This window comes from Ciconia boyciana, chromosome 2 (genome assembly GCF_034638445.1).
Source record: "Ciconia boyciana chromosome 2, ASM3463844v1, whole genome shotgun sequence".
Lineage (NCBI taxonomy): Eukaryota > Metazoa > Chordata > Aves > Ciconiiformes > Ciconiidae > Ciconia > Ciconia boyciana.
In genome coordinates, this window is record NC_132935.1 from 47,666,261 (window position 1) to 47,685,015 (window position 18,755).

The 18,755-nt window shown below is 38.5% G+C and overlaps 1 protein-coding gene across 4 annotated transcripts in view; it reads left to right on the forward strand.

Annotated features, from left to right (window-relative positions):
- Positions 1 to 18,755, forward strand: part of NOL4 (nucleolar protein 4) — a 196,619-nt gene that overhangs the window by 157,996 nt on the left and 19,868 nt on the right. For 3 of the 4 annotated variants that reach the window (XM_072851279.1, XM_072851280.1, XM_072851281.1), the window contains one exon: positions 4,586 to 4,699. The exons of the other annotated variant lie outside the window; for it this stretch is intronic. In XM_072851279.1, the coding sequence (XP_072707380.1) occupies positions 4,586 to 4,699 (114 nt within the window). The remainder of the gene's footprint in view (positions 1 to 4,585; positions 4,700 to 18,755) is intronic. 4 annotated transcript variants of the gene reach the window in all.

Here is an 18,755-nt window from a genome sequence, read left to right on the forward strand (position 1 = left end):
TATACAGTTGGTGTACTGCAAATGGGTATTTTACAGCATATGGAAAGTGCTAGTCTCTTTTATGTTAAGGAATCAGAGATTATACTAATAGAGATAATTTCTAGAGAATCCTGGCCAAGGATTTCTGATTTCAACTACTAAAAAATCAGCAACCTTGCAGGACTACTCCATAACTCCAGAAAGGCTTGTTGTAAGATGCTTGGATTGTTGAGAGCCAGATCTAAAGACCACCAAAGCCATGGAAGGATCTTCATTAGTTTTAGCATTCTTTAAAGCAGACCAACAGTTATTTGACTACAAAGAAGTATCAGCTAATTTGATTTTTCATTAAGAAATCTGCAAAAGTATATCTGTAAATAATTTGTACACTCTTCAGAAAGAGATAAGGGGATGAGTGTATAAAGTCTTCATATCAATTTGCACAAAAATGATGTATCTTAAAACCATGCAAATGTTCGTGTCCAATATGGTGCTTAAGTGTGCTTGTTGCTTCGTCATCATTGTCATCGACAGGCTCTGTGGTGGTCTCAAGAATCAGATTTAAATTGCCTTGAAATGCAGTTTCAGTATGAGAGGACTGGAGGTGGTTGGTCATCTCCCTTAGGCTACTGAGGGAATTTCAACCACTTCCTGAATGTCAGTTGCTTCAAAAGATGTTAAAAACAGAGGCATCCGCATGTACATGAAATCTAGCAGGTTTCCCTTACATCTTTTGTCAAAGTGCTCTTCGCCTACATCGTGTTAGAGGCTGAACGTTAGTTGTGTGTCAGCTGAAGAGATGCACAAAAACAAAGAACAATGTGTGTTCAAAACATGGCTGCTATTTTAATGCAGTCACAAGCAGTATTGTGTTTCCAAGTAAATACAAAGGAATTCTGTATACTGCTGCTGTGTGATGGACAGAGGCATATAGTCTTCTCAGAAGGTCTGTATTAAGCTGTTTATCAGATTCCCTCTAAGTTTTATTCATCTCTTCACCTGAAAGTTACTATAAAATTTTCACATGCTTCTTTTCTATGTCATTTTTTCAAAACGACAAAAATGTTATCCTGCCTTCTAATTTTGCCATGTGAATCGCTTGTTTTGGGAGACTGAAGTTCAGAGCCTTGCTTCTTTTCTGTTGTTTTACACATGGGTAGTTCCAATATAGTTATTTCCTGCTTTACATCACTGTGAAGTGAAAGAAATACCAGACTGGGGCTGTGAATGTTCTGTATCAAACAACACTAGGTGCATTCTACCAGTTAAAGCTGGTCAGGAATTTTTTGATAATGCTTTTTTTTTTTTTCCTTTAAGAAATGTTAGTTTGTCAACGGTTTTCTCTTTTGACATACTCCAGTAAAATGAAACCTGGTTTCCTGCTAGTCCAGTGGGCAGGTTGTGGATCCAGGGATTGTGAAGGGATCCTGGGAGCCCTTGGAAATAAGGTCTCCTTGGCTCCCATATTTCCTGCTGTAGTCTCAAACATGCAGGAACCAGCACTCAGCTCTCAGCTCTGCAGAAGGGATCCTGGGAACCTAGAAAACGTTGGTTTGGCTGAGGTCTGCAGGCTCCCTTCTGCAGAATTGAATGATGTTGCTTTTGTCATGTTTCCCAAGGCCTTTGAGTCTCACCCTTGGACAGGGAGTTGAGACATGTTCAGAACTCCACAAGGACTGGGGTGCTTGAGCTTCTTACAGACATGGTTTTATGGCTGGTAGTCATGGCAGAGATCGTGAATAATCGGAAGTATAGAAGATGAAGAAGTTAAGCTAAGCCAGAAGGGGCCTCTGAGCTTAGAAGATGGGGCTATTAATTCAGTTTATTTTAAAACATCTTTTAAAAAGTGGTTATTTCAAAGCATTTTTTTCCTCTTAGGCAAGGCTTTTCAAAATTGATCTTTTTGACATTTCACAGATACGGCATTTCATGGAACAGAAAATCTTCTTTTTAACAGCTCTGCTGCTAGTGAGAGAGGACTGTGTTTGTCTTCTCAGTCAATGCCAAACTAGTGCTCTGCCTGAATTAAGCTGATAGAACCTGAACCTTAATCAGATGATTTTTCTCCTGTGCTTTGTTATAGTATTTTGCTCCCCAGGTGACTTAACTGTGCATTCATTACATTCTCCCTAAGGTTCACTCTAGATAGTTCTTGACATGAACATATCAACAGCCAGCTGCAGTGATGAGTGAGAGAAACTATGGGTTAACACAGAGGATGATATTCCATTACCTGGAGATTTCCTCATTTTTGCAAGTTCTAATTTTGAGTTCAATATTTCAACAGCGAACACATAACCACTGCGCTCCTTTTCAGAGAAAAGCACGTGACTGCTTGATTTTTATGGTAACTATTTATCTTTTATTTTATAAAACTCTTCAATAAACCTGTTCTCTCCCATAAACAAAGAAGCTGGAGGAACTTGGGTTCATTTTACTTTTTGTTCAGAACATTAATATTTTGGCTCATAAGTCACCCTCTAAAAATCCATTGATGTATAGGTATGGTTATAGCTCTAATTACAGACCTGAGCTGGAGGAATTATCTGGGTGTTTACTTACCGTTTTTCAAGAACGTCATTGCGTGGCCACTGCTAGAGGACCACAAGGAGACTTCCATTCAGCCAATGTAGTCAGTGTACCTTGAACATACATTAAAAAGTGGCATGTACAGTGACACTTGGCCACCAACTACAGGGAGGGATCTAGTGTGGCTAAGTGATGCAATAACGTATTCAGAGTAACATCACCATTCTAGGGAGGAAGAATAATAAATATAATGCTTTGTCAGTGAAAACCTTCTGCAAAGACTTACTCCCTCCTCTGGAGCTCTGAGGAAGGTGTCTGCTTGTACTGTACTATTAAATTCTATAATGACACCAGGGTTTAACATCAGCATCCCTCATCTCTTAGACTGATTTATTTTCAAAAGTGCATGGGAATGCATTGTTGTGCAAACTGGAAATAAGTTCAATAGTTTGTTCTGTCAAATCAATCCAAGTGTATTTTATTGTAGTATTGCAGCCTCTGATTGTCTTTCTTACACAGCTGTTACACTGATGCCAAGGAGCTTGCTCTTGGATGAGTGGGGAGAAATAAGTCTATTGCACTAGTGAAGGAGACCCATAAATCCCTGCCTATTTCTAAAAGCTAGTTTAGCCTCTGGCCCCAGGCAGACTGTGGTCCCACGCATTAGAGAAAGTACAGTGTCAGATAAAAAACTGGCATTCTGCAGAGCACATCCGAAGTCAATAAAATAAATTTAAATATTACAGTTTTAAAGGTAAAAATGTAATATTAGTAATGGTTGGCTCCTCAGTTTCTGGAATGTTATGAAAACCATGAAATCAGTTGAGCCAGTATAATGAATCTGTTCTAAGGTTGTCTAAGAACTGAATGGGAATACTTCAAAACTTGCTTCCAAAAGTCAGTGGCATTTCATAGCAGGTTCATATTTATGCTTTTAGGCGTAAGAAGGTATAACTCTTCAAAAAAACCCCCAAAACCAAACAACAACAAAAACAAAAACACACCCCAAAAACCCCACACATACAGCCAGTTCCTCAGCAGGTATAAATTTACATAGTACTTTTGAGTTCAATGAAGCTTTGAAAATTTATGGAAGTTCAGGACCAGTTCAATAAATTCCAGTCTCTGGAATGGGCTTATATGTATATCAATATCTGTGTTATTATCCCCATTTTCTTTATTTTCTTGGTAGTTCAAATATATCTTTGTATATTAATGAAGATTAGTTTTATTGTGAGCTTCATCTTTCAGAAAGATTGTTTTGCATGCAATTATGAAAAAAGATGTGTATATATTCTTCTTAATGAACTGGTAGGGAAGACTATATTGGAGTTCATAACCAACAATGGATTTTAGCATTCCCTTGTTTTTTGGGCATTCATTGCACCTTTAACCTAAAACATGTAAGTGCTATGAAATTAGTAATGAGAGGTTTTGAATCAGAAAAAATGAACCATATCTAGTTGAACCACAAAGTATCTTCATTGTTGGAAGGCTGGCATTATCAAAAGACAAACAGATTTTTTTTTAAGTCATTTTAATCACATCAGTCATGTTGCAGCAAGGAATGCAAATATTCATATACTACAGATTGAGACTGCTCTGAAATGTTCTGACAATCTGTTATGTTTTGAGTGATGTTTCAACCCTATCACTTGGGGTTTTTTGTTTTGTTTTTTTATGACTATAAAAAAACGCTACTCATCTCTGTCACATGCTGTACAGGATAAAAAGCCTTTCAGTTTTTTTAACAAGAATCAGACGGCCAGGGTGCTGCTGGAACGCAGAGAATATGCCACTGTCTGTTCAAAGTACAGCTTAATGAGCCAGACTAAACACACTGGACAATAGAGCTGTGGGGGGAAAGGGCTTCTCATGGATCTATGGATCAGCTGCAGCTTTGACATCTAACTAGTTTCATTTTTCATCTTTACAAGTTCCATTTCCCTGTTTTGTTGGTATAAACTACATTTCAATGAGCGGACTTTCCTGCCTAGGTGACGGTATTGTGTGCTTTGAAAAAGGATATTGTGGATTATGCTAGAAATAATTTCTGTGTTTCTTTTTTCTCTCATAGTCACGACCTATTCCCTCACACCTTACTTCAGCAGTTGCAGAGAGTATCCTGGCTTCCGCCTGTGAGAGTGAAAGCAGAAATGCTGCAAAAAGGATGCGGTTGGATAGACAGCAGGTACTGTGTTGTTTGGGGGTCTACCACATCCATATTTATAAATGCACTGGACTCATTTACGTAGGATGCCATGCAGAAGGGTGGTGCAATCCCTTATACATTTCTTGCTAGCAAGAATAATTAAAATACAAAAGCTGTAGTTCTTTAAATGAATACACAAGCATGTCTTTGTCTATATTTACATAAGGTGTATGAGAGTGCCTAGTACATTTATAATGTCCAGCTGGATAAAGCTATATATTTGCTTTTTAACGGTTGTAGATTTTGAGGGCAGATTGTGTAATCTGCATACGAGAGTTTAAAGGAACAGAACATACAGTATATATAATTTAAATAACAGAAATGATGCATGTATACATGAGTCAGTGTGTTTATCTGTGCACATATTCTGTTTCAAAATGTGTATGCATTTGTAAATGTGAGGTGAAATAGTGTGTTTCTGAAACTACCTATTTGCCTGAAACAGAAAAGTTATTGTGATATATAGCAAAATGCTGTCAATTACTTTATTAGTGAGTTTTTAAAGCTCATATCAATATTTATTTTATTTTTTCTTATGTGATTATTCACCTATTCTAGTGCATGTTAGGGTTTCATTATTTTTAATTTGCTGAGAATTGCATGTTTTCTTTCAATTTTTTAAAATCAAACTGGTAGCTTGTTCTAGGCTTTGATTATTAGTTGCTTCATGGATACAATGAATCTCTAACATTCTTATTGCAAAGATGATTATGCTTTATTTCTCTTCATGATTTTCATAAAGTCAAATATCTCACTTGTTCCAAAATATGCCTCAGTCATGGTAGATGAACTTTTTTTGTGGAAAAGAACATTTTTTGAAAGAACATTTTTCTTTTATACATAGTCCATTGAGTTCTTTCAGGTCCTGCCCTGACTGAATGAAGACTCCTACAACTATCCTTAGAACATTGATAGCTTAGGAGCTGAGAGTGGATATTGCTATTTCTTTCTGCTGTTATATTTTTTGATAGTATTGTCATAGTTGTGGTACATTTGCCTTAAGATTTACAAATCACATGGGATGTCAAAGTACTGTAACGTTACGTATGGCTTAGTTTAGAAGTGGTGCTCGTATGGATTGTGCAGGTTTTATATTCTCTCATTTGTTCTCTGATTTTTCAGTAACAAAAAAAAAAAAAAGAAAAAAGCTACAAAGTCGATGTGCTTACCGCAAGGAGAACTAGAAGAGACTTGTACAAACATCAGTTGCTTTCATTGCACTGGCTGGAGACTAACCTGTCCTCAGCAATCACAAAAATTGTGGCTCAGTTCCTTGGTCCAGCCAGGGTGAGGCAGAGTTTTAGAGTGATTTGGATGAGTATCCCATAATACTCTCCAGGGAGCCAGAGAGCTGTTGAAAGAAAAACAATTTTAAAACTGTAGACAGAAGTAAAAAAGCTTATTAATAGGATTTTTCTTTCTTTTAGTTGTGGTGTTACTGTCACGGAAGGATTTGGTAGTAGTTATTGTTGAGGGGAGAGGTATGTCTTTACTTTTCCTTACAGAACTCAAAATCTGTAGGCAGAATGGCTCCAAACTGACCATCTTAATTACAGTTGTGATGTTGAAGTAGCAAAATTGCCTACGAAGAACAGGTGTTGGGTTCTGCTTCCTTCAGCTCCCTCCTCTTTTTGGCAGTGAGTTCTGGGAACACTGTGCAGACAGTTGCAAATAGCACCAGCCATTTGATTCAGCAAGCAGTAAATTAGCTGGGTTGATGTAGCTTTGGTACTTGCAAAACTATTTGTGAATTCAGGATAGATTTGCTTAATAGTTTTGGCTGGAAAAAATTATGGGAATGTGTGTTAGGTAGCTTCATAAAACTTATAGTGAGAAATTGACCCTGCAGGGCAGAATAGTTAAGTTATTAGAGAAGTAGAAAACCTTGATTCTAGTCCCACTTCCATTGAAATTTAATTTTTTATTCCAAGTATGTGACATTAACAAAGTAGATTGAGAGCAAAGCATTCCAGAATAGTTCTGAGCGGGTTATTTAACACACACTACTGTGCTCGGTTCTTATGCCGAGATGGGAAGTGGACCTCTGTCCTCACATCCAGGGAGAGTGCCTTATAGGTAAAAGGGCTCTATCCTTCTCATCTTCCTATTTTGTCCTTTTACTTACTTTTAAATTTCCTTCACTTTTCTTATGTATATCAAAAATGAAATATTTTCATTGGATTTTTTTCTTAAACAGAGAAAGGTTGAAAAAGTTCAGTTCAGCATGTTGTTTTTACTGTTCCATAGCTCTAAAAAAAAAAAAAAGCCGCCTTGTTTTCTTGTTAATGTGGCTCTACTTTTTCCTTTTTAAATGTAAATTTCCGAAATTGGGCATTATACCAATGGGTGGACTCAGGCTTTAAGGACCCTTCAGTGGAAATTTGGGAGGAGGAAAGGGGAAATAAGATTTGGATAATGAAAATTACCACTTCATAAATTATATCAAGAGATCTTCTAATGGAGGAAAATCATTAGACAGTCCTGGAAAGTAGATTGTTAAGAGGATCTGGTAAGAGCACTCATTCAGCACTTCCCCTCAGAGCTGAATGGAAGTGTTGCATTAGAGCTGCTTTATTCCTGCATGCAGCACAGTCAAGGTCTGCCTTTTATTCTCCAGAGGGGTGATCTGCCTCAAAGTGAGGGGTAATTTGCATCCCCACCACTACCTTTTTCAGAATATTACCCAGAAAATGTGAGTGTATTCGGAACACAGTGAGTGTTATGCCCAATCCTGAAGCTAAGACAAAACTTCAGCAGCTTCCTGAATTCATTTTCTTGTCTTGTTTATGCTCTTTCCTCCTCTTCTCCATTTCTCTTCCTCTCCTTGGCACAACACAGTCCCTGAGCAGGAAGTTCTGAGCACACTGCATGTATGTCGCTAATGGAAGTCTGTACTTCGGTAAAATAATATGAATTTCCAAACTAAATATGTTTTTGCCTACAGTGTTCATTTTAACAGTGGTTTGATGAAAAACCATCTCAATTATTGCTCAGCAAAAAGAACCAGCTTGAAAGTCAAAACTGTGGAAACTTCTAAGAGCTCAATTTTTCTTTTGAACAGATAGAGTATTGACCATGCTTATAACTATTAGCTGTTTCTTTCACAAGTATTAAATGTGAAGAGTTGGCTTTGTATACTTATAATCCTGTGCACAGATTTGTTATCTCTTCAGAAGAAACCTCTCCAATTGTGTGTGTGTGCACACACACAAATACTGCATCTTATGAATGACTTCCTAGAATTATTTCTGATAGCTGCAGTGCTTAATATAGCCCTGATCTAGTGATACTAAGTCTGCTAAAGTTAAGTCTGAAGCAGGACAAAGCCATCCTTCTACCTGTATGCCTTAAATTCCACTCACGTGATCTTTGTATTTCCTAACTCAAGGCTGAAAAATTCTGCTTGCAAAAATCCGATTTTAAAAGTAAGTTAATGATAACTGGTCTTGCTGGCATCAATTACTTATTTTCAAAATTAGTTTTTTTCATGGCAATAATTTATTTCATAATGGGAGACTCAATGTGATCTTGTCTGTCAGGAAACTAATAACTTCCCATAGTTTTTGAAACTGCAACAATAAAAGCATTGTCAGTTTCTGAGACTTCTCGGTAAGGAATATAAATGTGTTTACTAGGTCATGGTAGCTTGGGCTATAATGCTTTGACTGTCTGGCCATGTCAGATGTTACTCAAGTGCTCTCTTTAGCTTCAGTGCATTTTCATTATCTTGAGATCAAGCTCCGTTGGTTGGCCAGTAGCTTAAGTGCCGAGAAGTTACATATTTGGTACCTATTACCTGACTGAAGAATTCTGTCGCTTCCACTTTTCTATTCTGCCTGATATTAAAAATAATTTATTCCCTTGCACAAATTTTATAGATTTAAGTATTGAAATTGTATAGGTTTACTGATACTACTGCCAAACAGTGAAATGCTCATGACACTGGGCTGGATTTGGTTGATCTTTCCACAGTCCAGATCAGGCAGTGGGTACAGAGGCAATGCACAGCTTTTGTGTTGCTCTCCAAATCATCTCTGCTGAGTCTGGATACTGAAAAAGGGCAACTCCAGTCTTGAATTTTGAGGACTTTTTTCATCACAGTTGATAAAAAATGTAGAAACAATAATCAAATTGAACTTCTATGACTTGCTTCAGTCAGAGATAGATAGAAGAGGCATTATCTGAATCCTTAAGATTTCCTGTGCTTCTGAGTAATATCTTGGGATGCTCTTCTAGGATAATCTTTCAAGATCTTTATTACATCTCTAGCAATATTCAGTGTGAAGCAGTTGCGCTGAAGTGGAGGTTCTGGACTACTATCAACAAGGGAGTCATGAAACAAATTAAGTAGAGCTAAAATACAGTCATTTTTACATGCATTCATTACATATGGTGAACAGGATGACTTGACTTGTGGTGTCCTTCAGTTTACAAAACAAATTGTGTCTTGGTTGGGCAAATGAAGAATGGTTAAATAAGTAGAAAAATCTGGAAAAAGTCATCTGGTTATTACTGTCCTGGGCAGTGAAGAGAGCTTGGGATGCCTGTTTTGTGGACTGCTGCTGCAGAGGCCTTGGCTCTGTGACTCTGCTTGTTGTCAGTCACAGAAATGGAAGTTTTGTTTTAAGAGCTTAACTGTTATCAGTCTCTGCTTCTTCCAAACAGGTGTGTGCATGGTGTAGTTTTTATAACACCTCACATAAAACAGCCTGGAGCAGTGTTGGCCTATGGTACTCTGTGGAAAGTGGAGGTGGATTAGTCTTGTTACTGTCCTGTCTGAAATCAAAAAGACCATTGAAAATTCTTCAAGGGAATATCTAAGAGGAAATAGTAGTTTATATACATTAGTATGTGAGAGGACCTGCCCCTTTATTTTTACTAAGGAAGATGAAGAAGTGAAATCTTCCTTTGGAAGAGCAAATAAGAACGATACTAGGAAAAAATTGCCTTCACTCTTACTTGGACACAAGTGGTTTTTACAACAGCTGCCTTTTTTTTCATTTTTTTGTTGTTTAGAATTGATTCTTTTTGCATGCTGTCATGTTGCAAAATTTATGAATGAGCATTTTTCTTCTAATGAAATAAGAAGTTTTTGGTGATCAAGACAAAATGTGAGCACCTGGGAGCGAGGAGGGAGGATGAATATGGGAAAGCAGGAAAAGAAATTAATCATAGAATACTGTGTCTGTAGAAGTGTATGAACCTTTTTATGGACATGTCATGTATAGCTAGCCAGATCATTTAGAAAATTGATGTAACTTCATTGGCACCATGTTGTTTTGTACTAGTTAGGAATCTGGACCTTTGAGAATTCATTATTATATTTGTAGATAGGAGAGTAGTGGTCACATATGACTGCAAAGGCACTGGACCGGATTCTCTCCTGGACTCAGTCCATGTTATTTTAGCAATTTGACCTCCATTTCAGTGAGTAGTGTCATTGAAGGGCTACCACAGCATGCAGGTTTTTGGGTAGCCAAAGAAGTGAGCGATGTACACTTCTGTCATCCTTATGCCCCAAGTAATCAGACATGCAATGTATGATTCTTTTGTAGTTACATAGCAAATGACAAGTTGAGCCCAAAGAGAGCTTAAGCTCAGAGGAAAATGAAAGTTATCTTACATATCTCCCATTCTAACAAAGGCATTTTTCAGCCAGAGCTGGTGCTTTTTAAATTAGTAGGCTCTTCACAGAGTGTTTGTCAGTCAATATCTAGTAGAATATACATGATAAGAAAAAGGCTTTCTGCATTTTCATTTTTTTTAAATGTGAATTTAAAGGGTACAGTTTCTTTTCATTCCAGAGACTAGCTGAAAATAACAACAGTCAGACAACTGTATAGCCTGACAAAGGTGTTGTCCTCATACCTTCACTGCACAGACATGAGAATAATACTTTTCTTGTAAAATTCGTAATTTCTTTAGTTTAGTTTAATTCAACTGTTCTTTATCACTATCTACAAGGCAAATGGGAGGTAATACAATGACACTATTAGGATATGTGATGTCTCCATGTGTGCATGGGAGACAAGTTCCCTTCCACTGAACAAACCAGCTATATGCAGACTAACTTTAATTCTTCACATGAGATCATATTTGGAGATGACTGCAAGACAACTTTGCAGTTGCAAGAGTATTACTTACTTCACCTCTATCTCTGTTTCAATTATTTCAGTCTCTGCTAGGCATCTCAAAAAAGTTCCCTCAGTATAAATGTTAAATGACTTTTTTTTTTAATCATAAGATTAAAAGATATGATGTAAGATTAGGATAAATAAGATTAGGATAAATGTGCAGGTTATATTTCTGAGTCTTCTGGAAGCTCCCAGTTTCTTTAATTATAAAAGCTAAACTCAATAGAAAAAATCTTTGATTATTTGAGCTTTTCAAGTTGATAAGAGCAAGTCTATCCACTTTGCACAGACTATCATGCACTATGATGCTATGAAGCAGTTCTTTATGATAAACACTGCATGCATTTTTTAAGAAACCTCTCATCAGGATGACAGCTATAATTTTTTTCCATGCTGTGATTTGTAACCAGGCAAATTAAATATCAATAATCATCATGGTGGAGTGAAGGATAATATCTAACCCCCAAGGAAGAGAAAGTTTAATGATCCCAGTTTTACACTGACATATGAAGGAACATAAATTTGCAAATAGGCATTTTAAACACATTCTTCACCCCCATTGTAGTTTGGGGGATAAAAGGAAGGCAAATCTAAAGTTTTCAGTGCTTTAGTAGCATATGAATAGGGTGTTAAGAATATTGCAACATTTAGTAATTTTGGCAATATTGCTTTTAGCTGTTAGAGGAGTAGGAGTAGGTGACTATTAGGTTTCTGACAAAGCAATTATGGCCTAGACACATATGCTGGGAGCTGACCTGACATTTGCCTCTGGATAGTTGTCATAGCAGCAACCTGAATAGAGCAGCTTGATACAAGTGCCGGTTGCAGACTGGATACAGGTTCTGTGCTAATGCAATACATCTGAATATTAATAAAAGTGCACATGTACTGCCACTTGGAAATCACCACTACTGTGTTTCTTTCCATTTATATCTAATTCCTAAATGTTCGTTTTTAAAGAAATTGAGATTTGTAAGATGTTAATGATCTGCCTCCATACAATTTCTGGTGCCGTTTCTCTGCATGTAACAAGGGGGTTGACCTAAAGAAAGACTCTTCAAGCACAGTTTTATTAAAAAAAAAAATGTCTGGCTGTTGCAGACCAGGAGCAGTTTGTGTCTCTGTTAAGAAGGAAGGAAATTACTGGTGGACAAATTACAGGTAATTGTAAAACTGTTTTGGAAGAAACGAATTAAAAATCTAAATTGCAGTGAGGGCATGGACCTCCATTTCAGGATCACTGTATCTGGCTTTCAGGAGTGAGGGGGAAGAGACCTTTAAACCTTTGTATTTGAGGACAGAGAATTTGTGTTTCAGCTTGCCACTAATGCACAGCTTCTAAATCTTGACACACTGGGCAGTTATTTCCTTTATTAGCCTTCATACAGCAGGAAAGAAGGAAGAAGGATATATATTTGTCTCTCCGTGTGTATGTTGTTGCTCTCTTTCCTGATGAATGCATACTGCAGGTCCCAGGAGGAAGGAAGAAACAAATTGTAGGGTTCTTAAATGCTTTCTTTATTCTGTTGTTTATATTATGTGTTTTTCTATCAAGGGCAGATTTGGACAATATTGGTTACAGAAAAGGGAGTTATGCAAAACTATCCCCCAGTGGACACTGGAGAATGTCTTGCTGAGGCAGTGCTTCTGTGGCAGAAAGCTGTGAATTCAGAGGGAGCATGAAGAAGCGGTTTTGTTTCAGGGAGATGGAGTCCTTGCCACAGCTATTCAGTATGCAGGAAGAGCACATCAACTATACATCCTTGTTAGAGGTGGAGGAGAAAGCATCAGGAGTTCCCTTCCTCTTGGGTTTCACAGAGCCTAATTTGCTGTAGAGGATGGGAAAGAAAAGGCACTTCATCCATGCTGACCACAAGTGGCAGCAGTGCGGAGGGATGGGGCCATGTCCCCTCTCTGCTGTATATTTACATAAGACCTGAAAAATTCCAGCTCAGAGTGATTTTTGCTTCAGAATGGGAGGCTGTGGAGTCTTAGATAATAGAAAAGAGCAAAGGGAAGCAGATAGTTCACTTAACATAAAGCAAACAAATAGAAATTGGAATCCCAAAAAACACAAGAGGCAAAGGTCACTTTAACTTGCGAAGTGTTCAATACCTCTTACACTACAGAAGCTTTATTAATAATGGCTTTTTGTATTCAGACATCTCTTTGTGATTTTGTATTTAATAGGGATCAGAGTGATTTCTGTACTTCAGTGCTTTATCCTTTTTTATCTGTGTTCAAAATGATCACTAAGACGACTGTAACGTCCTTGGATACCCACATGCTAGTTTGCATTTCAGGCCTTGTTCACTTCCATCATTTCCCCACCTAATGATTATTTTACTTCTGAGTTGGACTTTGGCTTTGCTTTTGTGGTTCCAAATGATATGCTTTAACCACTGAGGCACAAAATGTTATGCAGGCACCGTTTAGCTGCGTGTGGATTATTGTCAAGAGATCAAATTATGTACTAGTATTGGGAAACTTAGCTTCCTACCCAGAATGCACTGGCCATATTGTCAAGGGGAAGAAAATAAGCGGTATGCATTGTAATTTTAAATCCTGCTGCCTTTCAAGTCAGTGGCAAAATTCCTGATTTCAGCAGTGCTGGATAGGGTTCTGTTATTAGCAGATGCAGCTGGAAGGGACTGCCAAGTATCACAGGGCAACCCCCCTCCCTCCACGCTCCAGCCCAGCCTACATTAAATTTGCTACATGTATTGGAAAGAAATAATGTGCAAGGCATGCAGTTGCAAATAATTTCATGCCTTGGATTTACAGTGAGGCCCTAAGGTGAGCAGCTAATTTTTCACCTCAACACAGAGATCATTAAATTAGAAAATGCTTTATTTTTCCAGGCTCTTTGTGCTGAGCATATATGGTTGAATTTCAAGCTGCTGATTTCAGAGAACACTTTAAACACCCCGAGCTGCAATAAGATCTTGAATGTGAAGTAAAATCGATGCCAATGTAAGTTTTCTGTTCTGGAGTTTGACAAGACTGAAGGCTCAGAAATGGAGTGTCGGGTTGTTCCTTGGACACAAACTTTTAATCAACCTTATCCCCCTTCCTACCATAGGTGGAATGAAAATGAACAGGGACCAGAACAGCCTTCTTCCCTGTGTCTTTAATATCCATCTCCTGTCAAGGAGGCAGAAGAGGAAAGGCTGGTGGAAATGTAGATGTAAAAGTTCTCTCGTCAGGCCCAAAGATGGAGGTTTTGGAGCCAGGGCTTTTGTTCTTCCTGATCCTGTGTTGAAAGCCAGAACAGAGAGCTTTTTACTTATCCCTCCCCTTCATATGGCAAGAAGATATTAAATTTTCTTGCCTGTCAGATGTTTCTAGCATAGAGATAAGTATGTTAAAAGCATGATTTTGTCTTTCCTTTCCTGTGTTTAGCTAATGACTTCATTACACACACCCTTCTGCCTACAGCACAGACAGGGAATAATGTTTCTGGTGAGTAAAGCCCTGTTATGCAGAGCTTGGGCCAGTTTAATGAAATCAATCCAAACCCAGTGTGCATGTGCAAACTCTTGTTTTTCAAGACTGGTGTATTTTGGTTTTGGTTAATGAATTAGTAGATTTAGAAGACTTTAAACAATCATAAATGACTCCTAAATTCAAATCATCAGTTGCACAGTGGATTCAGTTGTATTCCTCGGTCAGAACAGTGCAATTCTCCATGCAGAAAATATATGTAGAAATGTATTCACAGACTGCTTATGTTTGGTAGCAGGAACATGTTTGTGATTCAACAACTGGCCTGATGTCCCTAAACTAAATTTAGAAACATATTTTTCTAAGAAAAAAAAATATAATAAGCTGTGGGAGCAGGAGCTGAGTGAATTGCCTGGGAGCAGCACCAGCTGCTAAAGAGCTGGGCACAGGGCAAGGCAGCCAAGCAGGCTGTGGCCAGCAGCCCAGGTATTGTGCCAGAAGAATCCTCCCCTGAAATGAGAATATTTGGGGAACAGATTTGTACTGCAGTGCACAAATTGCATGCTTATTACTCATGGTATTTCATATTAAGCTTCAGTTTTACTGTCTCCATTAATGAAGCAAATCAGAAAGTGCATCCTCCAAAGGCCAGTCAAAGTTCATTTCTTTGTTTCTTCCAACGGCTTATGCAACTGTGGTTTGATGATTGTGGAATCAAAAGGCCATAACCCAAAGCATCACTTCTTATCTACTGAATCTTTTAAAATACAGAACCCTCACAGTACCAAAGTTAAAGGATGTGCACCAAGTTCTGTCAAAAATTTAGAGCAGGTCTTCTTCAGTAGCAAAAGATTTTCTTCCTACTAAATAGTTTGAGACAGGGTGGGGAGGTCAGGGTTTTTTTAAAATACCTTTTATTTTTAAAATATTTTTTTCTTTTTTTTCTTAAACTGTAAAAGTCAAGTTGTACCTGAGGCAGTGTTCAAAAACAGACACCCTGCATTGAATTCATACAAAGAATTTTGGTTTTCACAAACGTGCAGTTCAAGTTTTAAAGCAGATTTAAAATAAAATTATTAGCAATCAAATATATCAAACACGGGGTAAAATATCTTTAAAATATCTGGACCTACTGTTGAAAACATGAACCAGTCATTAAGTGCATGCACAAAAGTAATTGCTCACTCTCTAACAGACAAGAAAACTGTTTTTTTTTTTAAAGGCAGCTATCTATAACTCCCACTAGAATTTACCTGTGGAAGAGACACCGTACTGTAAATATGGCAATACGCTGGAATCTCCAGCGCACTTATTTTTTTCCTTTTCAAAGCAGAACACATGACATTTTTAATTATTTGAAACTGAGGAAGTTAATTCAACATTGACCTCAAATGCTTCACGTCTAGGCTATCATCTTCTGTTTCTGAATGAAGAAGAATTTCATTTAGAATCTAATATAAAGTGCTTTGGTCCATTCCACCTGCCACAGAGTCCAGTATATGTAGTATTAAAAGAAAATGTGGGGCAGAAGAAAAATAGGAAAAAGAACTCAGAAGTCCAAATTATACCCCATAATTTTCCAATAAAGTCTTTTTGAGTAGTTGCATCTCCATACCCCAGAGCTAGCAGGTGTATGGAAAGCTGTTTTGTGTCAAGAAAATATGCTGTCAGTGGTGGGAGTGATATCAGTTGTAATGCAGTAGACGAAGAGACCTATAGTGGGAGGTTTAATTATGTTGACCGTGATGATATTGTAGTAATAAAACTGCAAAGCTGGCACAAGCATTGCTCCAGTACTCCCACACACCTTCCCCTGCATGCTCCCTAAACATTTGATTCATGAGTTTAAAAATTTTCTCTGTTGGTGCTCTGGTGCCACAGTCCTCCTGAACTGAATGGAGTAGTGCTGATCTAGCCCATTGTAGTCACTAAAAAACGGCATGTTGGCAAGGGGGAACAGAAACGTCTCTCCCTATAGGAGTGCCTCACTGAGATAATTTCTTGAGGACAGTACACATAAGTATGAAAAATGCAGAGAAATATGCTTGATTGTGGTCATAAAAGTGGAGCTGCCTGAGGCATAGTGAGGCTTCTTCTGGATGAGAGGAATACACCGCGAAGGAGGAATTTCTCTCGCTTTGCATCCTTGTGGTTCAGCAGTAAGTACTGCTACGCCTTTGTCATCATGCATCAGGTTCAGCAATACATTGATTAATTCAGCACCATTACCTGCAGGCAAAACTGCTCTTGGGATGGGAAAAGATAACATTGTTTTCTTGCTGTTTATGTTGTTTCTGTTTGGAAGAAAGGTCAGATACTCAGACTCCTCCATTTGTACTGCCTGTCAATGAGGAAGCAACAAAAATGATCAGTAGCCATGTTCTTCTGCAAGGTGCTGGCCACTGCAAAGAAATTGGCTTTGAAAGCACTAGAGGGCATATGCAGCAACATAAGAATAAACATAACATAACCTGTACTTCATTTCCACTGAAGTTTTACCTTTATTTTCTTCAGATTTTCAGCTAATCTAATTTCAGCAGGGGCATCCCAGGCCCTGGAGTTCATCATGCAGTGCTTCACTTCTGGGATCAGGCACGAACAAAATGAGCTCTTTAGGAGCAGGCTTAGCCACCCTGCTCCCATGGTCTTGCGCCTATCTTAGGCTGAGAGATCTATGGAGGGAAGGAAAGGATCCTTTCATATTCTCTCTGGTCCCATCCTCTGTGTCAGGGTGAAGGAGTCAGTGATGCAGTCTCCCAAGGGAAACTTGCTTTCCTTTGAAGGAAAACGTTGGCTGAGAGTGGCTGGGGAGGTGCAAATAGAGGGGGTGGGGATTCTCAAGGTTGGCTACTGAAACAAGGCCTAAATCAGTAACTCATCATAAGGCCCAAGACAAGGGCCATGCTGTGCTGTTCTTTAGGTCAGAGTTAAAATCTGCCTTTGTTTTCTGCCTACCCTGAGAGGAAGAAATTCTGTATGAGGCCTGGGCCCTAACAGATCTCCTCTCTGCTGGTACAACGGGGAGGAGCAAAAGTTCCACCTGCCCCCTCTCCTCTGGTGTTCCTCTGCAAAGCAGAAAATGGTGGCCCTGAAGATTCTTCTGCTCTTTGCATGGCACCTTTGTCCCTTTGTCTGAATTTGGACCACTGTCTCTGTGGGAAATGTCACATGTATTTTGTGAAATATGCCGTGAGCACATAGGAGTTTTGCCAAAACTCAAAGGCATTAGCACAGTTCATGTATTCAAACCAGGTCCAGTTCTGCCTCTTACCTGCCTGTAGCTGTTTGTAATCTGGTGCTGGCCATCGTTGGACACATTATTTAAAATTGCACTGAGGAATTCGTTGCTGTGCATACACTGCAGTGCACTATACAGTCTTGCACTATGCACCTGTCTTGTACGTTGAGACAACTTCCAATTAATAGTGGTGAAACCATTAGCTAACTAAATTTTTTCATACATTAAAATTCTCTAGAAAAATAAAGAGCATGACCATGTCCAATATAACTTATGAAATAGCTTATGAAGGGTGAAAACTGCAACCTAAGACAAGAACAGCAGGAGCTATGAAGTTAACTTGCAGGACACTTTCCTTCATTAGTCCACCTCAAATGTGATTGCTACATTGAGTTGCACTTTTTAACATTCCTTTGTCCCTGATGGGTAAAAGCACACCAGGGAAAGTACATTCAAAAATCAGCTATCTAGAACTTCACTAAAGAACAGTAAGTTTATCTCAAACACCACAGAAAAAGATAAATGCTATCCTTTTCCATTTGGACAGAGAGACATGGTCCTTTAGAAGAACCCAGTTTCTCTTTCCCCAGTGACTTTGCATCACAGTTATCTAAACTGTAGGAATAGCTCATCCATGCTCAGCCAGCAGCACTGGTGACCTCATGTTGCTCTTCTGCTATCACAGTGGATAATGAACTGGCTAAAGCTGACACGCTATGAAAAATGATCCCTCTGCTTTGCTATTGCTCCAACAAAAGTGATTCTCTGACAACTCCTTGCAACAGCCATCTGAGTACCTCTTCCAAAAAAGTTTCTGTTCTGCAGGTGAAGTGGCAGTAGTGAAAAAGCAAGGCTCAAACACTGCAATGTGAAAACACTAACCTTTTATTTAAGGTTAACATACCCATTCCAGTCTATAAATAATGTGTCATTCTATCAGAAATGCAGAATTCTGAGGTTCATTTTTCTCTCTTCTACACAATAGCACCTTTGATCTTCTTTTTCTGTGTCAGTCTTGTGCTTTCATTCCTTGTTGAACACTGGCTCGTGTCATTTTTGATGCCTGGTGACAGCACTGATGCTGGCAGTTCATTTCAGTGTTAATAACCTGAAAGCAAAAGGAACTTACTGCCCTTCTAATCTGAAGCATGGTGCTTTCTTTTCTTGGCTCTATACCCTGTGTCAGGAGGACAGTCTGGAGGTCCTCGAACTTTTGGCA